This window comes from Sceloporus occidentalis, unplaced genomic scaffold, assembly GCF_023333645.1.
Source record: "Sceloporus occidentalis isolate IW3139 unplaced genomic scaffold, rSceOcc1.0.p SCAF_5, whole genome shotgun sequence".
Classification (NCBI taxonomy): Eukaryota; Metazoa; Chordata; class Lepidosauria; order Squamata; family Phrynosomatidae; genus Sceloporus; species Sceloporus occidentalis.
Window position 1 is genome coordinate 33,659,916 of NW_028316985.1, and position 25,620 is coordinate 33,685,535.

The 25,620-nt window shown below is 42.9% G+C and overlaps 1 protein-coding gene across 1 annotated transcript in view; it reads right to left on the bottom strand.

Moving 5' to 3' along the window:
• CARD10 (caspase recruitment domain family member 10) overlaps positions 1-25,620 on the bottom strand; it is an 81,991-nt gene that overhangs the window by 40,665 nt on the left and 15,706 nt on the right. The window contains exons 6-12 of the mRNA XM_089528116.1: positions 22,009-22,334; positions 15,565-15,747; positions 10,040-10,195; positions 8,428-8,553; positions 7,043-7,240; positions 5,235-5,381; positions 1,929-2,044 (exon numbers count right to left, since the gene is read on the bottom strand). Coding sequence (XP_089384242.1) covers positions 1,929-2,044; positions 5,235-5,381; positions 7,043-7,240; positions 8,428-8,553; positions 10,040-10,195; positions 15,565-15,747; positions 22,009-22,334 — 1,252 coding nt within the window. The remainder of the gene's footprint in view (positions 1-1,928; positions 2,045-5,234; positions 5,382-7,042; positions 7,241-8,427; positions 8,554-10,039; positions 10,196-15,564; positions 15,748-22,008; positions 22,335-25,620) is intronic.

Consider the following 25,620-nt stretch of genomic DNA (forward strand, 5'->3'; position numbering starts at 1 on the left):
CTTGGCTAGTTTAAGTTCAGACAAAACTTTTTAACAGATTCACAAACCCATTGACACAGAACTCACCAGCTCCCACTGCTCTCAGTTAGTGGTTGTGATCTAAGTCCCAAGGTTGAGACCCAGGTAGTGCTTGAAAATACCAGTCCAACCAATCAATCACTTTTATATTCAGCCTTTTTCTCAAAAGTGGGCTTCCAGCTTTCCACACTGGAGAGCAGTAGACAGAAGAATCTGCACCACTTTTATCTCCAGTCACTGATTAGAAACAACAGCTGTGATTCTTCTCCATCATCCTGATAGCTAAAAGGTGGTAGAGTTTGGAGGCACCTTCTCACACCAGATTCTGACTAAATTATGGGCCACATTAAGGTCATGGACTAGACATACCCACCATGCATGTTAAATCTGTTATTAAATTTCTCTTTTTTCCTAATCATTCAGCTCATATGTAACTCCCAGAGCCCTACTGTTGACTGCTTCAGCAGTTCCCATGAACAGCTCTATAAGGATTGCACTGAATGGAATGCAAGAGTGCAAGTAGCATACACATGAGCAGTGCTATGTCCACTCTTCCGGGATGAGTGAAGCACGAAGGCCTAAGTCTGAAGAATCAGAAGCCAAGTTTGAATGGAGATAGTATATCTATAACTAAGCAACCTAAACAAAGCTTGGAAAAGTTTTTTTGGACTACAACTGGCCAAGTTGTCTGGGGGATTTTGGAAGTTGCAGTCAAAAACACTTTTCCAAGTTAAGCTCCAGAGAGTCATGGGCATAATGTCAAATGCTTAAAAAATGAAAAAAAGAAACAGGAATAGGACAGGCTGCTGTAAAATGTCCTAAATCCAGAAGAGTTTGTTAAAGTATTTCAGCTGTTTTTATAGCTACAGAGAAAAATAATGAAAATAAAAGGGGGAAGTCACATATTTAAAGCAAAGCAGTGTAATTTTCTAAAAAAATAAAATAAAAATTCATATAACTAGATATTTTAATTAAATGTAAATATTAAACTTCCTTAACTCAGATTTAATGTTAAAATAAATGTATCATAATTATGCTTTATAAGCCAATTATAAACATTGTTTGCTTAAATTATTATATTTAAAGTCAAAATTACCTTTTTGTATAGACATAAGAGACTTTCTGAGTTCAGCACAAATTCCTTCCAAGTAGCCTCCTTGAAGATTCCACACAGTGATCCATCCCAGAGTTTGCTTGGCTTCATCATCTACCAGGCTATTTCAGCTCATTATAATAATGCTCTTCAGTGATGTACCCCTCTAGCCAGCCTTCATACTTCATTTTAGATATGAGGGCCTCCCACCAGTGGCTGCTGGTGTTTCCCTTGTCAGTGGGGCCACTCCTAGTTTTAGACTTAACTTTAAAGGAGTTGTCCAAGGTGCTGAACCTGTTTGGGGAATGGGATTTGGCACCTTGGGCGGCTTCTTTACAGTACAGACTAATACACAGGGCAGATTCACTCCCCCACTGATACAGGATCTGGAAGTCACTGCTACATTTACTGACAGTTGCCCCTCAACTACAGCCAAAGTGCTACTCTCTTATTCTATAGACATCATATTCAATTCAATAGCCTTCTCTCTTCTTCTGAAGTCAAAGCTTACACACTTTACGCCAGGAATCTACAGTAACTGATGAAACCTCAAAAGAGTTTCTACAAAAATAATCCTAACTCTCCTTGTCCCCCTCCCACCTTCTGCTATTATCTCCTCCATTTGAGTGTCTTCCATCTTACAGCATGCATTCCAATCATATGCCCCTGAGTTCAACAGACCCATGCTTAATCCCCGTACACACACACTTTCAGGTCTATATGCAGCCCAGAAAATCTCTGGAATACCAAGATTCAGGAAGCCAAGAAGAAGAAATTCCATCACACATTTCAAGCGACTGGGAATTCTAGGCATCACCTCTTGAAGGGAGTTGGTCCATCTTCACGCTGCCGCCGAAGGATAGAACCAGCACAGGGTGGGAAGGGGAAGATGGAAAGACGGTTTATTTCCTTCTCTCTGTCTGGAGTCACTTCCTGAAGGAAAAAAATGAAAAGAAAATCCTTGAGTCAAAACAGATTCTGCACACATTTCTGAATTTTACTGTTTATCAACTGGACTGTCAACTGATTAAATCAGGGATGGGCACCTGGACAGGGGGAGGAGGCCACCCTGAACCCACAGGAGGTCTTGGAAAGTGTCAAATTTCACCCTCATTTTTATATTTTTTAATTGGGTGGCCAAATTGCTCATGAGAAGAATTTTTGCCACGTTTTTGGCCCCCCCAGGCCCAATATTTCACTGCAGCAAACTATACGCACAGACTGTTACCACCTTAGAAAATCTAATTGCTTGATTTGAACCACAAACAGCTGCTTACATAGGGGGTAATGAAAGCATCACTTCCATTTGCAACTTACATTTGAACATACATGCTTAACAGGATTGGGCCAGGATTTACAGAGTACAAGTCCCACTTCAACCATTTTAGGTGGCTTGATACAAGTGGATAATAAGACCTGTATATCTCCACCAAGTCTATTGGATTCCAGCTTCAATCCTACCTATGCCAATCAGTGGAAGACTGTGGAAGGCTGCTATAAGTGCCTATACATCCTAAATCACAGGATCCTTTAACACTATTAGAGTGCTATAATTCCACTTTAACTGCCATCAATGTTTCCTATGGAATTTTGTAGTTTGTAGTTTGATGAAACAGTGGAATCTCTAGCTGAGAACTGTAAATGTCCCTCCCTAAACTGCAAATCCCAAGATGCCATAGAATGGAACCATAGCAATTAAAGTAAAATAGTGCTTTTACTGTGTAGTGTGAAAAGGCACACAGTCATGCAGCCCAACTTAATTAATTTTAAGGCCAAGGCACTATATGTTGATTGTATAATATAAATCTATACACACAGTTGCATAGTAGTTGTACTATACCATTTTCTACTGATACTGACACTGTTCAACCAAATATGTATCTGCCAAAGTACTTGTTCCACTGTGCAATGGGGAACACACAGTGGAGGTTTCTGCAACCTTGTTGAATAAAGTGGTTCACTGAGGGCACTGATGAACAGTGACCTCAATGTAATGCTTGATGAATCCATGGATGAACAACTGCACAGAGAAAATTCTGTTAGTCCCAACCAGTGCAAACTCAATCAGTTGTTGCAATCAACATGTAGGTACATCTAATTCAATTATTCTACTCTAGTTGGAACTTTCAATGGGATTTAGGCCCTTGTGAAATAGTTACACTTGTAGAACTCCACTTATGCAACCCTGAACTGAATACAGCCAAAAAGAATACCCACATGAGCCTAACCCTAATCATAAAGCTCACAGTTTGCTGTGAACACAAGATGAGATGTGTGAAGTATTTCAAACAACCTCTGACTCACACATTTTAACATTCTATCTCCCCACCTCTTTCTTCTTAGTTCTGTTTATGTGATATTTTAAATTAGCCTTTTAAGGCACATAAATCCAAATCAGTAACAAAATTGCTCATAACCAACCTGAACTCCTAGGATAGGGCAGGATATAAACAAGCAATAAACATAATAGAGATGTTGAGTAATAAGGTGAAAGTGTTATCTTTGTCATGATCTCAGTGTTCACTGTAATGCAGAGAAAGATAATAGCCTTCGTGTCTTGGACAAAAACTGGATAGCTGTGAAGAATTTTTAAACTAAAGTGTGGAAATCATAGATTCATAATAGGGGATTACAGCATATCTGCCTGCCCAAGGATTAAGAGTTTCATATCCCACCAGTAAGGTCAATATGCTGTGCCAGGACATGGAAGAAGGCCTTCTCAATTGTGGCACCCCAACTGTGGAATGCTCTTTCCCTGGAGGACCAACTGCCACCAACACTCATGTCATTTAGGCACCAAATTAAAACTTGGTTGTTTAGCAAAGCTTTTAGACCTCATTTATTCAGCTCAAAGATTGTTTTATATTTAGTTGTTAAAACTTTTTTTAAAAAAATTAAAAATTAAACTCATCTTATTTTTACTATGTTTTTAGCTAATTTAAATTATCTTATGTTTTTAACCTGCTTAACCTGTTTTAATGCTATCTGCAATCCAGCCTGAGGTATCTTGATATAAGGGAGAATATGAATATTTAAATAAACAAATTGATTATTTTCATCCTTCCATCAGCCCCAAATTCTCTGTTACCAACGCTTTACGGAAGCATTTTTTCCTTCTCTCTTTTTTAAATCCTCTCTAAGTTTTTTTATAGATCTTGTGTTAACTTTTCATTTGGAAAAGCTGTAGGTAGAATAAAAGTCCACACAAATCCTGCATATACACTTCACTAACAAAATTATGGTCTTTTGGTCTATTCAAGGATGGCCAACTACAACAGTGGTGTAGCCAATTTTTATGAACATGCACACAGCAGCCAAACTGTTGCACAAAACTGAAACAGGAACTAATGCAATATCACTACTCATTTTATTTTCAGCCTTTTTGCTTTAGGAGGATTACTGGTTGGGAGGGGTGGCAAAATTGCCATGTTTTATAGCCAGTTTATATCTGAATTTTAGGTAGTCTGGTGGCTTAGAGAATGCCCTGCAGCCCTATAACTATTGAATAACAGGAGTTGGGGTTGCATGCAGCACATGGACCTAACTTTCCCTATCTTTTCTCTATCTGGATCCTGTGACCTGTAAACACAACCATATCTTTACCAATCTGTGGTCTGCTCATCTGGCAACAGTTTTCCAAAGACTCAGGTAGAGGTCTTTTCCAGACCCTTCAACTGCCCAGTTTGGTTAAACAGTCCCAATTAATCCTCTGTTGTCCCACTTTTTGAACAGTTTTTCAAATATTCAAGTTTCTCTGTCCTCCTCCCACTTTCCCCCTTTGTCTTCTGCTTATTGCTATAAACTGAGTTCAAAATGCAAAAGTCAGTTAAAGTGCACACAGTTAACTCAACAGAGTTGAGTTACTTGTAGACTCAGGTAAAATAAACTGCTGCAGCTTTCCCTAGCTTATATTTCTTCCTCATTAATAACTTTTGCCATCTTCACCACACTCTGATGTTGCTTGGCCAGACATGTTCTAGTTTTCATCTGTGAAATATTCAATGGTATGCTTTTCCATCACCTGTGACCTGACCTTTCTTAACAGAAAATGTAGGTGACTAAAGCTGGGTCTTTCCGCATGTATGGCTCCATCAAACTACAATTTATACAACTCCCCTCTTACCTCCTCCTGGCTTGTACAATCCCCAGGAAATGCAATGTTCAGGATGCCTGGTGTATCTTCCATCCCATCCTCTGCAGCTGAAGGCTTTTCTATCATGCTCCAAGTGCTACTGAGGATGGAACACAGAGAATAGGAGGAGGAACACATCTAAGAGGAAAACAAAAGCAAATTGTCACAGAACATATATGAAATCCTTTTGAAAAGAAAAGAGGTACTGAGGCTTAAATATGCCTGAAAGTCCCACTCCAACCTGAAAGCTCATCCTCAACCCACATACAGCAATAATTCTAGGGAGGAAGAAAGGAGAGACCATGAAAGAAAAATGGTGCCAGCCCTACTATTATACGGAAGGATGCAGCCACCTCAGGTAATAAATCAAGGATGTCATGAAATAGCAGCGACTCCTTCATTAATTAACTTGTTAATATTTTTTTACTGGCAGGAATTGGGAAAGACCCTTTCAAAATTTTTCTGCAATGTGCCAGAATAACCTGTCTTAATTTAAGCACTACATAGCCTGACCGCAGGGGTGAGGGGGATGACTATGCTATGTCACAGGCAATAAAATCTCTTAGCTGGCTCTAGAGAAGACTATTCCTTCAGTGACTTGAAAAGCCCCCATATTGACACAGAGAGACTCTGATGACAATTGTACCCCAAGATTTTACAGTTCTTCTCGGGCTGGAACCCTGCAGTGGAGCCAGGAGCCACTGAACACAGTGAGCCTTTATCCTACGGATGTATACATGTTTGCATATATTTAGGACTCTGTTTTTGAAAAATGCTTAGTAAAGTGGGAGGCAGTAGGAAAAGAGGAAAACTTACAGGTGAACAGGCTCAATGAAGCCACAGCTCTGAGTTTGCAGGACTTGAGCAGAGTCCTACTTAATAAGAGTATCAAGGCCAGTAGGAGCTTCAGGGGCTGAGAGCGGAGCTGCTGTACTGTGGCTTCAGCAGATGCCTAACAATGCCAACTCTCTAATCCAAAGTCAGAACCCATGCAGAATTTTGCTGCTTTGGTTAATACTGTGCATGGTATTTACAAGCCAGTTAGTCACTTCCTAGAGCTACAGTAAGCACCTCCTAGGATAGGATCCTTCCAACACTATTTTTATGGCTGCCTTGTCTGTCTTTTTTCTGGCCATAAAATAGAGAATTTGCCTTCACCAGAAGCATCAAATCACCTTCTAGACAGATGAAGGGGCTTACTGTTTAACATAAAAAATATTTTTTTGCAAAAGTGGGCATCTGACCAATTTTGTATTTGCTTTAGGTCCCAGAACAGACACTGGCCTCAGATCAGCTAGAATTGCCATCTATAGGAAAGGCACAACTTTGTATCTTACAAGCCAGGGAAATACATTGTGGGAGGACATTGGAGAGGGCCTTCTCTGCTGTGGCATCCAAGATATGGACAATGGCATTCAGCAGGCTTGGTGACACCCAGTGAGAGGGGCTTGCTGAGGGGAAAGTGATGGCAGTAGCCTACCCTAACCCCCATTGCTTGCTCCTTGTGGCTTCATTGCCAGATGAGCTCCCTCCCTGGGGAGAGAGCCGGGCCAGCAACGAAGCCACAAGGGACGTACTGGCACTCTGCCACCTCGGCTCCTGCCAACATCTAAAGGGGTGTGGAAGTGGTCCCTAGACACCCAGAACTGTCTCTTCAACACAGAAAATATACCATTGTCCTTTTACTACAATTTTAACTTTTCCCCATTCACTGCTAGGCTGCCTTCTGTTTCTCTTCCTCCCAAAAAGATATCAACCTTTTCTCTACTTTGTGCTAGAAGTTTCCTCTTTAAACACACCTTCTTTGCCAGGCTTCGTGTGCACTGGCAGCGCTGCATCTGTGCCTCTAGAATGCCAATCTTGCCTTCTGCCTGTGTAAGTTTGCTCAGCAATTCATCCTTCTCCTCCTCCAAGGCCCGAACACGCTTGCGGTACTGGTCCTTCTCAATGAGGCTCTGGGAATATTGCAGTTGAATGCCATCTCGACTCTGGATTGCCTGAAAGAAAGACACTCCTGGTGTAGAGGCAGAGATGTTTCGGCCAAATGAGATTACAGGCAGAACAAACCACATGATGTATTCTCCTCCAAATGCTAACCTCTGTTATCTGCATAATTTGTTCTGTTTCTAGTAACCACAGAGGAAGCTTACTGTAGCTCATCAGAAGCTATTGGAAGGCAACTCCCATAAACTGTAGTCAATGCAGAATTCAAAGATATAACCATGCTAGTCTGTAAAATCAGCCTTTGAGGAAGTAGACTTTACGCAAGCTGGTGCTGCCAACTTCTTTCTTTCAGTTAGTCTCAAAGGTGCTACAGATCTCTCTACATGCCTAGCTAAAATAGCCATGGATAATGTCCAACACCATCTGGAGGGTCATATGTTCCCCCTGACCCTGCTCTATTGAATTAATAGAAAGGAGGAACCACTGCCTTGACTGAGTGGGGTACAATCTTTCTAGGGAGTCCCAGCTTTCACCTCCTCCCTCCTCAGTAGCATCATGATAGGTTTGGAGATCCCAGAATGCTCAGGTTTTGGCCAAGTGCCCAAGGATGCAAACCTCCAGTGAAAGTCTTACCTAACACCACTGAGATTCCTGACTGGTAACAGTAAATGCAGACAACTTATGCCAGGATACAAAATCTCAGAACCAGAATCCTCTATTCAGGAGTCAGGTGATCTCAGGGAGCCAATCCCATGCTGCTGCCCACTATATAGTTCCAAAGACCACAGTCTTCTCCCAATCTGGCAACTGATGTCACTCAAGAAATCACTTGATTATGTATGCTTCCAGACATCTTCCTTGCCAACTGCCTGTTGGTTACCTTCTACACCAGAATTCTGTTCAGTTCCCTAGCCAGCTCTTCATCAACTCAAGTAATCAGAGGGTTTGCTTAGCTTCTTGATGTGCCCTTCTCACCAGTTCAGAACATGCAAGTGCTCAAAATCTGAGGCTGTGTCCATGCATATACTGGCATATCCTTGTTGTATGCATATGTCCCTATAAATGCCAGGCCCTGCTCTCTCATTCTCTGAGCCTCACCTCATGAAGACATGAACTCTGAAATGGGGTTTACTCACATCCAACAGATTGTTTTATCAGAAGAAATTATACCAATGAACTAGGGTACTTAGTACCACCACCTTAGTTGAAGGAAATAACTCTATTTAAAAAGGCAACTCACCTGATCTCTTTCTTTCTCAATCTCCTCCAACTGAGCCAGTACAGTGTTCATTCTGTGCTTGTATAGGTCACAGTTCTTCTGCAGAGTCTGGTATTTCAGCTGCAGATCTTCCATATCTTGCAAGTACTGAAGGGTGGGAGAAAGAATGCAGAGACTGTTGTGTTTGCCAGAGTGAGATTATTTAAGAGTTTACACTGTAGCAGATCTTGCCCTACAGTCTGTGTTCAGTGTCAAGCCTCAGACTTGGAACCAAACAATTGAGAGGAAAGGTGGAAATGCAATTTTCCCCAGTACCACTTCAACCTTACCTCTCCCGTAGTAATCTTTCATTGCCCAAACACTATGGAAATATTTTTCCAATAATAATTTCCACTACTGAAAATGAATGACATTGTATGTTCTTGGGTTGAGCTGTAATAATAATTTCCAAGCTTCATGTGCTTAGAAAATTGCTTTTTAAAATAAAATAAAAAATAAGTTACTCATTATTTGGGGGATATCATTATGATATAGTTTCTTACTATTGTGTCACATGATTTGTGTTCTTGTTCATGTCTGTAACATGTTATGTTATATGTTACTAGTTCATCTTCAAAAGATCTACCAAAAAAGGAAGAAAATGTTCTAACCTTTGAAAAGGTCCCCCTAAAATTTTCCCCAAAATATTTTTGCACCCAGTAAGTAATAAAAAAATGATTACTCATAACACAAAAGTAACCATGTTACTGGTTGTTACAACAGTCTTTAAGATATTATTACCCCACATAAGCAATGAGTTACTTTAAACTTATTACAGGTTGAGTCTCTTTTACCCAAAATGCTTGGGACCACAAGCGTTTGGGATTTTGGAGGTTTGGGGTTTTTTTTAGATTTTGGAATATTTGCATATACATAATGAGGTATCTTGGAGATGGAACCCAAGTCTAAACATAAAATTCATTTATGTTTCATATATGCCTTATACACATAGCCTGAAGGTAATTTTATACACAATACAGTCTGCCCTCCCCATACATGGGGATCTGTTCCAGACCCACCCACCTCAGCGTATGGGGAAAAGAGCATATGCTCAAGCCCCATAGAAAATAATGGGGTGCATGCTCGCAGCAGCACATGGGACCCGCAGCATTAGTACACGCCCCATTATTTCTGCCGGGGCTTGCCTTCCGGGTAAGCTCAAAGCCGCAGAAGGCAAGCCTGCCTATAAGGAGGGCTGACTGTATTGTTAATACTTTTGTGCATGAAACAAAGTTTGTCTACACAGAACCATCAGAAAGCAAAGATGTCACCATCTCAGCAGCCCATGTGGACAATTTTGGATTGTGGAATATTTTGGAATTCCAGATAAGAGAGAACATGTACTTCCAAGCTCTGGCTACAAACGTGTGCCCTATCTTTGCTTATACACTGTAGTTCAAGGACTGAGCAGTATAAAATCAGATTGGGCCCTTCCAAACTGCTGGGGACGGGACAAACTAAAAGAGTCAGTTTCTCTCTAAATAGCATCCAAAAGTGATAAAGCCCCATTTTGTTCCAACAAATTGTCCCCTCCAATTGCATTAAAGATTGGATGCATTGTAACCATGATGAGGATTGTGCAGTTCCATCTTACCTTATCTCTCAGCCCTTCAGCCCACTGCAGTTCATTTTGCACGGAGTCTAGTTTCTGACACAATTCCTGCCGGTCAGCTTGTGCTTCCTTCCAGTCATGTTCCAGAATGTCTAGAAGGATCCTCTCAGAGCCCGGCACCTGGCCTTCACCTGCTGTCTAAGCAAGAAAGGAGTAGAATCACCTGTCTGCCAGGGTAAGCTGGGATAGTAGGGTGGGTGGAGTGAGCAAGAGCAGTTCGCAGATTTAGGAAGTGGGTCAGTTTTTAATCTCTAACAAAGCCTCTAGAACAGAAGATTTAGCCCATTCGTTCTATACCCCTAAAATCTTCCATGACACCTAAAATCTGGTGACAGGGTCAACCCGGACTTTTCACCATGCTGAGTTTTGCATTTCATGCAACCCATGGTGACCCTGTAGATGAGACATCTCCAAGACTCCCTATCCACCACTGATCTGCTCAGGTCCTGCAAGTTCATATCCGTGACCTCCTTAATGTGGCCTTCCTTTCTTTCTGCTTCCCTCCACCTTTCTTAGCAATATTGTTTTTTCCAGTGAGTGCTGCCTTCTCATGATGTGGCCAAAGTACAACAGCCTCAGTCTAGTCATCTTGGCTTCCAGAGAGATTTCTGGTACGATTCGTTTGTTCAACTTCTTGGCTGTCCATGGTAACCTCAGCACTCTTCTCCAGCAGCACATCTCAAATGAATTAATTTTCTTCCTATCTGCTTTCTTAACTGTCCAGCTCTCACATCCATACATGGTGATAGGAAATACAATGGCTTGTATGATTCTAATTTTCGTGCTCAGTTGGATGGCTACATTTTAGGTTATTTTCTAGTTCTTTCATAGCTGCCCTCCCATTCTTAGTCTTCTTATGATTTCTTGACTGCAGTTTGATCAATGTTTGATCCCAGGTATGATAATTCTTTTACTATTTTCTATTCCCTCATTGCCTAGGTTAAATTTGTGTAAATTCTCTGTGATCATTAATTTTGTTTTCTTTATGTTTAACAATAAGCCTCCTTGATCTTCCTTAGAAGTTGTTCCAAGTCTGTGATGTTTCCAGCTTGTAGTAAGGTGTCATCCACATATCTTAGGTTGTTGATATTTCTTCCTCCTATTTTCACTCCTCCTTCTCCTGTGTCCAATCCTGCTTTTCATATAATTTGTTCTGCATATAAGTTGAACAGACAGGGTAAGAGGATTCAGCCTTGTCTGACCTCTTTGCCAACTAGGAACCATTCTGTTTCTATATGTTCTGTCCTGACAGTAGCCTCCTGTCCTAAGTAAAAAGATTCCTCATTAGGACTATCAGATATGTTGGCACTCCCATGTCTTTAAGGGTGTTCCACAGTCTTTTGTGATCTATGCAGTCAAAGGCCTTGCTATAGTCTATAAAGCACATGCTTATACTCTTTTGGAATTCCTTGGTATGCTCCATTAGCCACAGTATGTTTGCAATGTAGTCCCTAGTGTCTCTTCCTTTCCTGAATCCTACATGTGCTTCTGAGATTTTTCTCTCCATGTACAATTGAAGCCTATGTTGCAGAATTTTGAGCATGATTTTGCTTGCATGAAAGATTACAGCTATGGTCCTATAGTTTCTGTAGTCTTTTGTATCTCCTTTAACTGTAATAATTCCATGAATATTTTTAACTGTAATAACTTTAATTGTAATAACTGTAATAACTTTAATTGTAATAACTGTTATAACTTTAACTGTAATAAGCTCCATGAATTAACATCTTAGTGACAAAAAGTTTCCACACTCAACCTGGATGTTCTTAAAGGTGCCCAGTAATTCCATGGAAGTTCTCCATATTACTCAAGAGTTCCCTGAGAGTATCATAACAAGTTATCTCGGGAAAGCAAATAGCCACTACTATATGTTAGTTGTTTTTACTAACTAGAGTTATAGCCTGTTTTCCTCTAAAGAGCTCAAGGCAATATTCATTCATTGATTGATTGATTCCTTCATTCTTATTTAATTTATATCCCACCTTTCTCTCAATATGGGAACCACAGCAGCTTACAGTGTAGAATTAAAACTATACATGTGATTTGTCCCACCTCCACTTATATCACTGTCCTCTGCTCCTCCGTGTTATCCTTACAATATTCCTCTAAGGCAAATTCAGCTAAGATAGCAACAAGCACAGAGAACTGTGGCTGAATAGGAGTTTGACCTGACTTTCCCCATGCCTAACCAGTACTCTGACCACTCCACTATCTTCATATCAGATAATGTGTATGCTACCTAAGGGTGTGTGTGTGTGTGTGTGTGTGTGTGTGTGTGATTGTGTGTAAGAGAAAAGAGAAAGAAAGATTGGTCTTTACCAAATTACAACTGATATGAGGTGCCTAAGCAGTGAAAAATATTCTGTTCAGCTTGAATGGAAAGTGTCAAGCTGTGTCAGATTGATGGTGTACAATCAAAATGTCATACCTAAGCCAGTCTTTATAGTTCCTTTTCAACAAAGAGAGATGGACACATGTCTTCCAAGATAAGAAGCTTGTAATTACATGCTGTATGGGACCAGTTCTTAAAACACTCCAAGTCAAAATTATACAACATAATGGCAATATCAACATTTTGCTGACCATGTAATAGATTTATACAACTGTATCCAGATGCTGTCTCCTCAATTATCCTTTCCCCTAAGTAAAATTATGTATTTGCCTGGTTAAACCTTGAGGTGGGAGTGAGGGTTTCAAACTGAAAACATCTTGAAGCAATTTTTCCTCAGGTTTTAAAAACCAGGGCAAGCTGTAAATTATGAGATAAAAGTGATACAAAGAGCACTAGAGAACCATAGCCATTACATATTTGTAATATAGGGTGGGGTGTGGGCAGGTTCCTTTCCATACGTGTTTCTCTGAAGTTGCAAATATCTTTGACCCTTTCAAATAACACATCCTTTCTGGGGCTTCGAAACCCAAAAAAAGAGATTTTTTTTTTCTGAATCAAGTCCGCTAGTGAGAGCCAAATCTTGTAATTAGCATGTTTCCACTTTCAGCTCCCAGCCCAAAAGATAAGAAGAGTCTTTGCATTACACACTTCTATCAGTGTAATATGTATCTAGGTGCCACAGTTCCATTCTAAGGAATACTTAGAATTCTCTAAGGCAGAGCTTTGTCTACTCTCTTGAACTACAGTTCCCAAGATACCCCAACAAGAAGGACAGAGGGTCAGATCGCAAAACGCTGGGAACTGTGGTGCAGCTCTTTAGCAGAGAATTCTAACATGGAAAATGGTGTTGAACTGATAGTGTAGTACAGACATATGTACCAAGGTAAACATACCCCCACCCCACGGGGTTTCAGGAACGGCTCACCCTTCACAAAAGTATCTACCCTGCCTAAAATTCCACACTCCTGAAAGTTGGAAAGCACCCTCCCCCTGAATGCAGTGCTTGCCTCCCAAACGGAAAAACTGGAATTGTGGAGATAATCATCATAGGGAGAATTCCATTATTATTTTCAATTTCAAATCAAAAATAATTCTCCCACTCCACTCCATTTACAAAGCAGAATGCCAAGAGAGTAGGTAGAGATGATGCAATTATTTCTAACTGGGGATAACAATGGGTTTTCATACCTCACTTTGTTCTTACTCCTAACAAAGTACAGGGGCAGGGGGAAATCCTGCTATTATCCCCAGTCTCAAAGCAGAGATCACAGAGGGATTTCACCCCTGCCCAGATCACTTGCATTCTCATTGGAGAATATGACTGGTATGTGGCATGGGGGAACTGTACTATGATATTTGATTGTAAAGTGGAAATAACAGAGGCATTTCCATATAGAGAGAAACTCAGAATAATTTAATTATAAGAAAGCTCAAAAAGAAAATAGAAGCCTGAGTAGCTTTATACTATTTGTACTTAATACAAGTCCCCATTCTTCTTTCCCATTTTGCCTATTATGTTCTTTCAGTAAATGCCTTCTTGCACTGCCAGTGGCATTACCTTTCTGCAGTGGTGGAACTGTGTACTCTTCTGAGGCAAAAGGCTATGCTGATGGAGCATGGTGCTAGCAGGATCTCCAGTGACAGCTTTCATTGAAGAACCAGATTAATGTGACAGCTATTGGGCAACAGCAGTTGCAGGGTGGATGAGGAAAAACAGACTAAAACTGAATCCAGGCAAAATGGAGGTACTCACAGTAGGGACCCCTATTCCAGGTATTGATATACAACAACTAGTCCTAGATGGGTGTCACACTCCCCTCAAAGGACTGTGTTCACAGTCTGGGGGTGCTCCTAGTCTTGTCGCTCCAGATTACTAATCAGGTAAATGCGACGGTCATGAGTGCTTGTTATCAGCTTCAGCTAATTCGCCGCTTTCCTGAAACTGGGGGACCTGGATACTGTGGTACATGCCCCAACTTCTGCAATGTGCTCTACATAGGGCTACCCTTGTGCTTAGTCCGGAAACTTCAGTTAGTTCAGAATATGGCATCCACGTTGGTCTCGGGGAAAACTAGAAGTGACTATATAACACCTATCCTAAAATCACTCCACTAGCTCCCCATTGGTTTCCGGGTGCAGTACAAGGTGTTGGTTGTGACCTTTAATGCCCTACATGGTGTGGGTCCAACTTACTTAGGAGATCTTATCCTACTGTGGTCTGAACAAAGGCTTACAAGAAACTGCTACAAAGATATGTTAGATATTTCTAAATAGTATAGAAACACAGCAGCTACATAACCAAGATCAAGGCACTGTAAGTATAGAGATTTTGACCCAGGTCCTCTTGCAGCCAGTCTTCAGTAGCACCTAGGTTCTTAGCAAACTAGGTTGCTGGATACTGTTCTAATAAGGTAGATGAATTCTTATTAATTCTTGTGTTCAAGTCAGCTCCCTTGTCAAAGCAACTTGTCTGACTGATGTTGTAGTGTCTCATCAATCCTGACTATCAGCCCATATTTAGCTACATCATATCCCTCTTTCTCTTCTGATTTTCACTGGCTTGGGATATTCTATGTCCAAAGAATGTGCTCCGCCATCAAGTTATGGCCTCCAACTGAACAGGAGAAGAAACTCTACTGAAGCTGAATTGTGGGGCACCCAGGGCAAATCAAGGAAAGGACCTCTTCATGCACCACACTCTTAGGATTCACTAGAACCAGATTTAGTGAGGACCACCAAATGGATAACTTTAAAAAGGGATTGGAGAAATTCATGGAAGATGGGGCGGGCCATCAATGGCTACTACTCACAACATGTTACCTCCTGTAACAGAGGAAAACTTGTTGCAATGGAACACAAGGAAGGGGTGCTACTGCCACTCCTTCCCAGTGGCATCTGTTGTCTGTTGTGGGAGCAAAAAGCTGGACTGGTTGAGCCTTTGACCTGATCCAACAGGGCTCTTCTTATGTCCTTAAACTGCTGAACTGAGAAAAACCTCCTATATGCACACATTGGCTCTTACCATCCAATAGAGGCTGAAGGTTCAGAGGAAAAAACTTATACAATTCTTTATTAAATGGATTGTGCATTCATCTCAATTATTTTCAGCAAATACCTGCATCACATTCTGCAGTTCTTGAAGGGAAGCAACCAGCCTTTGGTTCTCAGCTTGCAAGTTAGAGATTGTGTCAGCAAGGCCACAATCCTCTACTTCTCTGCGGGGAGCCATCAACGCCTGTTTCCTCAGCAGAGAGCATTCTTCCTCCATGCTGCTGACCTTGCATTTCAATTGATCTACCTGAAACACAAAGAAAATCAAGAGCATGCAAGCTCAGCACCAAGGAAGTAACAAGAGCAACTTATGTAGGACTTTATTTGCACTAATAGGACTAAATCTAAAACTGCCAAACACAGCTCAACCCAAGAACATACAATGTCATAATACAGTGGGCCTCTGGTATCCACTGGGGTTTGGTTCCAGGACTCCCTGTGGATACCAAAACCTGTGGATCCTCAAATCCCATTAAATACAATGGCACAGTAAAATGGCACAGTAAAATCTCTTATATAAAATGGCAAAATCAAGGTTTGCGTTTGAGGAAATATATATATATATATATATATATATATATATATATATATATATAATCACAGCTGTGAACAGTTGAATCAGTGGATGAAGAATCCATTGATAAGGAGGGCCAATTGTAAAAAGAAGGGGAGTATATTTAACCATGGTCAAAGAAAACTTCTCTGCTTCACAACTAATTTCTGGAATTAGTGGAAATAATTACCATATCAGAGGGTAGCTGTCTTTAGTCTGGAATCCTTAAGGTATATCAGACTGTGACCCACAACAACGTCAGCCAACACAGCCACTGATCTACTAGCAGGGATTAATAGAGTTTGTTGTACAAAAGACCCTGAGATTTCTCCCTGAGTTGGAGAAGCCTGGTGTTAAGTATTTCAAAAGAACTTCATTTTTATGGCACAGATGAACTATCCCCATCACACACTGATTCACTAGATTCACTGTCAGGGCCCCAGACATATTTAACAGTCATAAATCAGCAACTAAATTTTGGTCTTCGTGATCAACCGTATCTTTTTCTGAATTGAGGAAGGAGCAACATTTCCCCCCATTTGTGGAGTACCACTGAAGTACAAGATCAGAAACACTCCCTTTTGTCACGATGGAAAGAGCAGAGAGAGTGAAAGACAACACATCAAAATTCCACCATCACACTAGCATCTGTCTATCAACACTTTTTCCCCTTGCATTCTGATTGAAAACCAGATCCAGGAGGTTTCCCAGACTTCCAGATCAAGCATTGAGGGTGCACAGGAGACTATAGGGAAGAAGAGAATCCCTTCCTCAGAGATGTTTGGTCCTGGCCAAATGTACACAGAAGAGAGCTAGTTTGCAAAGGTTAGAAAATTTACTTGTTTTGTCACAACAGCAAGGAAGAGGACAATGACTAGAATCCCAGAAGCCAGAGACCAAAAAGCATGAGTGACTGCAGAAGGATTTCTAATCTAAACACAGCTGTGAGTAGATGAATTCACAGTAAAGGTGTCCTATCTTAGAGGAAACAGATGTGCCTATTGCTCATGGTGAAAGTCAGATAAGCAAGGTGCGGTCTGATAAAATTCCTTCAACTAGCTGAAGTGAAAAGAGGATGTGGGTTTGTCACATGGCCAGTGTTTTCTCAGTCGCTATGAAAGTATTCAAGGTGAATCTCAGGTTGTATGTCACCTGGAGTACCTGCAAAGTCACTGAGAAGACATTACCTAGACAGTGGGTGACAGCAAAGATCAATCAGACAACAAACTTCCATCTTAGGCAACAAAAAAATCCTGTATGTATGAATACCATGCATGCACACACCCACACGATACTGTACTACAAATTTTTAAAAAGTAAAAAGGATAGACACTTTTTAAGTGGAAAAGACTGATGTTGTAGCATGAGAATGACAGGAAAAGCAGATATACTCTATTTCTATCTCTCTTTAACATATACATGTTGAACAGTTTGCACAACACAAATTGCAGCAGCAGCAAATGAGCATTTCTGTTTCTTTACCTACAGCTTCATTCTTTGTAAATTTGGGTTTACAACCTGGGTTTTTTGAGCTGCCTCTGCCTTGACCTCACCATATGGCCTTGTGGAAGACCCCTTCCCTCAGCTTCAGTCTTCAGGATAAAAATATTGGCTTTACTTAACAAGGTTACTTAATGATTGCTGAGACAATCAATCCATGGAAAGATCCTTAAATACCTGAAGCATCTAACTATTATGAATCTTTTGTCATAAATTGTCATAAGTTGGAAATGACTTGAAGGCACAACAAAATTAATATTTCAGGGCACACAAGAAAGTACATTGTGTGTGTGCATGTTCATGTGTTATGTACCTTCAACGTCATTTCTAACTTATAGTGACCCTAAGGCGAAGCTATCATGGGGTTTTCTTGGCAAGACTTGTTCAGAGGAGGTTTGCCATTGACTTCCCCTGAGGTTGAGAGCATGTGACTTCCCAAATGTCACCCAGTGGGTTTCATGGCCAAGTGGGAATCAAACTCTGGTCTCCAGAGTTTTAGTCCAACACTCAAACCACTATACCACGCTGGCTCTAGGAGAATCTATAATGAGGGGACCTCAAGGCTGGGGGCCCTGCAAGGCTCCCCAGACAGCTATAATCCCTTCCACATGATACCTCTGGTTGATGATTTCCAACCTTCCACATATGATAACACTTTGAAAAGCTAGCCCAGGAAATAGCACCAAAAAAGCCCATAGAGAAGAAGATCTGACCATGTTTGTAAACTATCTAAACAACATCCACCTGAACATCCAATTCACAATGGAAAAAGAAAAGGAAGGAACATTGCCATCCTGGGATGTCCTAGTCAGCCGCAAACGGAATCAAAGGTTGGGCCACACAGTATACAGAAAACATACACATGTGGGCAGATACCTGCACAAGAATGCCAAAAAAAGAAGCACAATAAAAACACTGGTAGACCAGGCAAAAAAGGATCTGTGAACCCCACTTCCTGGCTGCCAGACCTAGCAAAACCCACAGGAGTGAAGACAACCACCCAAAAGGAAGGTATTTTTTACCATACATCAAAGAAGTCACAGACAGAATAGGGAAACTGGTGAAGAAACACAACCTCCAAATGATCTACAAATGAACCAAGAAAATCCAGCAAACACTGCACTCAGCAAAGGACAGGCGAGACCCTCTCACAGCCACAGAGGTTTACCACATACCGTGCAGCTGCAGACAAGTCTACATAGGGACCACCAAACTCAGTGTCCAAACACGAATTAAGGAACATGAGAGACACTGCAGACTGGGTCAGCCAGAAAAATCAGCAGTAACAGAACATGTTATAAACTGCCCTGGGCATAAAATGCTATTTGAAAACACTGAAATTCTGGACCATGCCAACAACTATTAGGTCAGAATACACAGGGAAGCCACTGAAATACACAAACCCCTCAACAACTTCAACAGAAAAGAAGAAACCCTTAAAGTAAACAAAGTTTAGCTACCAGTCCAGGAAAACACCAAAATCAAGACCCTGCAAGTGCAAATAGAAACCACCCAGGGTGAGGGGCATTTCCTAGTTGACAATGGATCATTAATTAAATGGACACCCTCATCCCTTGCCATTCAGCAACAGACCAACACAGAGATTAACATGTAAATCACTTCCTCTCAACCAAGGGTCACACAATATATAGACCCCACTCACTTCCATGCTAGCATTCTCTGAAGATGCCAAGCCACAATGCTGGCAAAACGTCAGGAATAAATTCTTCCAGAATCCTCTCACACAGCCTGAAAAACCTGCAAAAACTATAGATGCAGGCTGTGATAGCTTTTGACTTCACCTAAGACTTTAAGCTACAATAGGATGGTATTTTTCAAGCCACCCATGTGCCTTTGGACCCTCTCATTTTTGGAAAGTGAGCCCCAAGAAGATCTCTGAAATTGAATGTGGTCCTTGGGCTGTAAAACGTTCCCCACCCCAAAATAAAATAAGACCCTTACATAATGCACAGGTGCCATGCCACACAAGCATGGTCCAGAAATGTTTCCACAATTTCTGGAATGTTGGTTCTGTGTTAAAAATTGTCTTAATCCCAAGCAGCCTGTCCACTTTCCACAGGGGCAGCCATCCCAGTCTGACTCAGCAAAAACAATAGTGAGTCAGTGGTCTGGGTCCACAAACTGTCATAAGTGTGTTAAGCCTTTAAGAAGGCCCAAAATTCTTTGTAGTACAGCCTGTTCAGTTCACTAAAAAGAGCACAAGAGAAAGCAAGAGCCTTGAGGAGGAATTTGCATCATGAGGACAACAGAGCCAGGCATATTCATTTATTTTATTTATATTATTTATTAAAACATTTATCTCCTATCCTTTATCCAAAGATCTCAGGGTGGCTTACAATAAAATCAACTTTTTAAAAAACAGATATAGACGGACCTCCGTATCCATGGTAGATCCATTCTGACCCACCCACCCCTGTGGATACCCCCCATGCCATCATTAAGAAAAATTAGGGCTTGCCGTTCATGGATAATTAAATCCAGGGATGGCAAGTCCACTGATGTGGAGGGTAGACTGTAATTACAAGTTTAAAAATCTTCCAAAAATTTTGGAATGCTCTAACAATAACTATAGCATTTACATTTCTATACCTCTTAATAGTGAACTCAGCACTGTCTAAGCGGTTTACAATCTATAAGCCAATGGCCCCAACAAGCTGCTTGTTCCTTTTACCAACCTAAGAAAGAACAGAAGACTTTGGGCCAGTACATACCGGCAGGAAACATGTGGCAGTGGAGCGATACTAGGGCACACTCCCAAGCCCTAGTACAGGCGGATGGAGGCATCATGATGGCCTCCTGTCCATATGGAGGGCGCCGTGATGACAGCAATGCCGCGCAGCATCCAAACGTCACTTCCAGGAAGTGACATCATGGCACGGCTTCTTTTTGGCAGCACCGAGCCGTCCATCTGTACCATGCCCATGTCAGCCTTGGGGCCCTGGGATTGAACTCACAATGTTGCAGCTGCAGTACCAGCTGTTAACCACTGCTCCACTAGGGCTCTACCAGGAAAGCAGGAACACAGCTCAGTTATGAAGCATAAACCTTATTAACAGAAGATCCAGATCAATCTTTAGCATCCCTGCTTTGAAGGAACAGAGGTGAGGGGGGAAATCCCTGCCTGAAACATTGAAAAGCTGCTGCCAAGTCAGACATGACAGTACTGGACCAGAAGGACAAATCATATGACTTGGTAGAAGGCTGCCCCTGTGATCTTGTACAATGTAAATTTTCTTATTGGGAAACATTTCCTAGATAAGGCTTGTTATACAAGCTAAGATAAGTTCTGGTTAGACTTTGAAAGAGACAGACATTGCTTTGAGGAACCGTATGCGAACAGAAAGTGTTTTGGCTTACTTGCTAGAGTCACCTGGAGCTCATCTACAATGCAGGTATTGTGTGTACTGCACCTTGTTTGTTTCTTGTTGTTGTTGTTGTTGTTGTGTGCCTATGGTGACTCTAAGACAAACCTATCATGGTGTTTTCTTGGTAAGATTTGGTCAGAGGACCTTGGCTTTTGTCTTCCTCTGAGGCTTAGTGAGTGTGACTTGCCCATTCAGTGGGTTTCCATGGCTAAGCAGGGTTTTGAACCCTGGTCTCCAAAATCATAGTTCAGTGCTCAGACAGCTATATCATGCTGGCTATTGTTTGCTCCTATTTTGTGCTTATGGATATTCTAGTTAGGACAGCATGTGTTACAAAGGAGAAAGGGACTGCTGCGGAGATGGAAGCAAGGACTGAACCTGATCCGCTCATGCCCTGCAGAGAAGAGAAATATTCCTTTTGAAAAGACTACAAGTATGGAAGACTACAAAGGAAAGGCTCTCCACAAGAATTAAGCAAAGAAGAAAATTTACAGATGCTCAACTGGGCAAATCAGATTAGAAATTAAAGTGATGTTTCATCTTGCCAGAGGACAATCATTCCAAACCTTTTGTTTGCTGAAGGTTTCATCCTAAAGGATGGGCATTGTCTAGGCTTCATGCAAAACCACTAGCCAGGATATACTACTCTTACAGCCTGAAGCCTCAACAATCAACCATATGAATAACACTCACTCATGCTGATAAGTGCACCATTTAGAACACACAGGGTGCGGCTTTCTCTGGCACAGATCCCATCAGATCTTTCATTTGTGCCAGAAAATACTACAGGTTACATTCTTCCCAAACCAATGCCTTCCTGCATCTTTTCTCCTTGGTTGCTTTATTTCTCTTAACTGTTGGTTTATCATTTTTTTAAAAAAGAAAGAAACCATGATAATTATGACTTAATCTTTTTAGAGTACAAAGAGACTATTTCACAACTGTGTCACCTGAAGCAAAGGGACAGCTGGGGACTTCTTTGTCATCCCACTGCTAACACCAATTCTTGCAGGCAACAACAGCATCTACCTGACCCTTGCAACAACCTTTATTGAAACTGACACCATACCCCCAGTTGCAGGTCCCGGCTTCGTAGGACAGCAGCATTCTTTTCCTCACACAGCTGAGCATAACGCATGGCCAGCATATAGTTTTCATCTTTTAGTCTCAGCAGCTCCAAACTGCTAGAGTCCCATTCTTCCTGGAACCTCTGCCAACGCTCCTGCATCTTCTGGAGCTCCCTGAGCTGTTGCTTCAGCTGGCTGCACTCCTCCTCCAAGGCCTGGTTCTTCACCTGAAGTTGGTGCTCTTTGGCCAGATGTCCTTTCCTCTGAGCCCTGGCCTTCTTCACTTCCATCATCAAGAACTGGGTCAGGCCTTCAGGACCTTCCTCATCTGGAAGAGAATTCCCAACAGGTTGGATGCTGGAGCTAGACTCAAGATTTAGCAAACACAATTAGCCAGTTCACACATTACATGACAAGCTTGTTGGCCGTACGCCCCTAAGTTAGCAGTGGTAAACACCACAACATGCAAAGCAATATTGTGGTTGTTGTTGTTGTTGTTGTTGTTGTTGTTGTTGTTGTGTGCCTTCAAATTGTTTCTGACTTATAGTGACCTTAAGGTGACTCTATCCTGGGGTTTACTTGGCAAGATTTGTTAAGAGGAGGTTCACTATTGCCTTCCCCTGATGCTGAGAGCATGCAACTTGCCCAAGATCACCTAGTGATCTTTATGGACAAGTTGGGAATCAAATTCTGGTCTCCAGAGTTATAGTCCAACACTCAAACTATTTCACCACACTGGCTCTCAATGGTGTGTCACCTGTAACCGTACAGTGGGCATGTACCAAGAGGATACTGTTCAAATGCTAGCTGTAGCTGTTTTTAAAATAAGATTTCAATCTCCAATGCTAACATAGAAAGTAACATTAAATATACTGAAAAACAAACGTTGGGTACTTAACGTGACACGTTAGTTTCCAGCAGACGAGGGTCCGGTCATCCTGTAATCTGGGTTATGTACCTCCCATTTGCTCCTGTAGGCAGGGACAAAAGAAGACCGGCCCCTATATAGGGAGGGACTAACCCCTCTGGGCCTCAGTCAATGACAAGCCAAGCGAAGCAGGATAAAAATAACTGACCTTTAATAGGCAATCATAAGGAACAACTTAAAACTAAACATGATAAGGGCCGTCCCGTGAGACCGGTCCCAAATGACTCTGACAAAAAGAAATAACAAACCAGCAAACCAGCAAACCAGCAAACCAGAAAGTAGAGGAAGGGTCAAGCAACAGGTCGCGCTGAGCCGCAGGGGCACCGAGGGTGGGCAGGATGACCGGACCCTCGTCTGCTGGAAACTAACGTGTCACGGTAAGTACCCAACGTTTGTTTTCTCAGCAGAGAGGGTCCTGTCCTCCTGTAATCTGGGATTTACAAAAGCCCTCGCCCCTAGGGAGGGACGGTGCCTAGTCGGAGCCTGCGGATTCAGCGACCACCTGCTGGAGGACCCTTCTGCCAAAGGCCGCCTCGGCGGACTGAAACACGTCTAACTTGTAGTGTCTCACAAAGGTAGAGGAGGACTTCCAAGTAGCCGCCCTACAGATCTCGGCAAGCGGGGCATGAGTGAACAGGGCGGCCGAAGTAGACACACTCCTGGTGGAGTGTGCCAAAATGCCTTCAGGGGGGGAGAGACCTAACGCCCTATAGGCCTCCACAATACAAGTCCTGATCCATCTGCTCAGGGTGGACACTGAGACCTTCCGCCCTGAAGAGCCTTGACGGAAGGAGACAAACAAGGCCTCGGAAGATCTAAAGGGTTCTGTTCTTTTAAGGTAGACCTTAAGGGCCCTCCGCACGTCCAGCGTGTGCCAGCACTTCTCTAAGTCCCTTTGGGGGTTGGGACAAAAGGAGGGCAACAGGATGTCCTGAGAGACATGGAAGGATGAATTGACTTTCAGGAGAAAGGTGGGGTCCGGGCGCAGGCACACCGAATCCGGCCTGAAGATGCACAAGTCCTTGCGGACTGACAGAGCCCCCAGTTCAGGCACCCGTCTGGCCGACGTGATCGCCGTTAGGAAGATAACTTTCAAGGTAAGGAACCTCAAGGAGACTTCGCGGATAGGTTCAAACGGCTCCACCGTTAGGGCCTTTAGAACTGTGTGAAGGTTCCAGGTCGGGAAGCGATGACGTGTAGGAGGAGCCCTGTTAGAGAGGCCCCTCAGTAGCCTCTTAACATGAGGGTGTGACGACATGGCTGATGCCTTTTTGTGAGGTAGCACCGAAGTGAGTCCTTTTTTAATGCCGTCCTGAAGGAACTGCAGTAGAACCGGGACCGAGAAGTTGAGAAAGTTGACACGTTTCAGCTTGCACCACCTCTTGAAGGATCTGAAGGTAGCCTCATAGATGCGATTGGTAGACAGTCGTCTAGCTGCCAGGATGGAATCTATGACCTCTGCAGAGTATCCACACCGGCGTAACATGAGGCGTTCAGCCTCCAGGCGTGAAGGTTCAGCCACTGAGGGTCGGGATGTAAGATCTGACCCTGGCTCAGGAGGTCTCGGCGGTGTGGTAGGGTCAAGCTGGCTGACGCCATAGTCTGGACCTCGGAGAACCAAGGGCGTCTGGGCCACGCTGGTGCCACCAGTATCACCTTGATCTTTTCTCTCCTGATATTGGCCAACAGTCTGGGCAGCAGAGGCAGTGGTGGGAAGGCATAAGCCAGTTCGTCTGGCCACTTCAGGTTGAGAGCGTCCACCGCCTCGGCCCCTTCTGTCTGGAAACGCGACACGAACCTGGGCAGTTTTGAGTTTATCGGGGAGGCGAACATGTCTATCTGCGGCTGGCCTAGCTGGCGGGATATCAGACAGAACACCTCGGGATGGAGTTCCCATTCGCCCTGGTCGACTTCTGTCCGGCTCAGCCAATCGGCTACCGTGTTGAGTCTGCCTTGTAGGTGTTCTGACTCGATGGAGACCAGGTGCTTTTCTGCCCAGAGGAATAGAAGGCGGGACTCGGTCATCAAGTCCTTTGACCTTGTGCCACCCTCGCGGTTGATGTGAGCTTTTGTTGCCGTGTTGTCCGTCCTGATCAGGACCGACCTGTTGAGGATTGATTGGCGGAAGGACTGTAGGGCCAGCCTCACTGCCCTCAGCTCTAGTCTGTTGATGGACATGGCCTGTTCTTCGAGGGACCACCTCCCCTGTGCCATCTGGTGTCCGCAGTGGGCTCCCCAACCCCTCAGGCTCGCATCGGTGGTGATCTGGACTGTCTGCTGGCTCCAGATCAGCCGTCCCCTGAGGACTGCCGGCGATCTCCACCACCGGAGGGAGTCGCGCACCTGTGGGGTCACCGTGATCCTGAGATTGGACTTGGTGGCTATGGCCTCCTGGTGAGGTAAGAGCAGCCATTGAAGGGGTCTTGAGTGGAATCTGGCCCATGGCACACAGTCCCTCACTGCTACCATGAGGCCCTGAAGATGGGCCAACAGGGAAATCTTGGCTCTGGGGAAGGCCAGGGCTTGATCGACTGCCTTGAGGATGGCTTGGACCCCTTCCGGAGTGAGAGCAATGATGCCCTTTACGGTGTCGAGCTGAATCCCTAGGTGATGGATCTGGTGAGCCGGCTCGGTGGAACTCTTGTCGAGGTTCACTAGGAATCCGTGGTCCGCTAGTGAGCGAAGA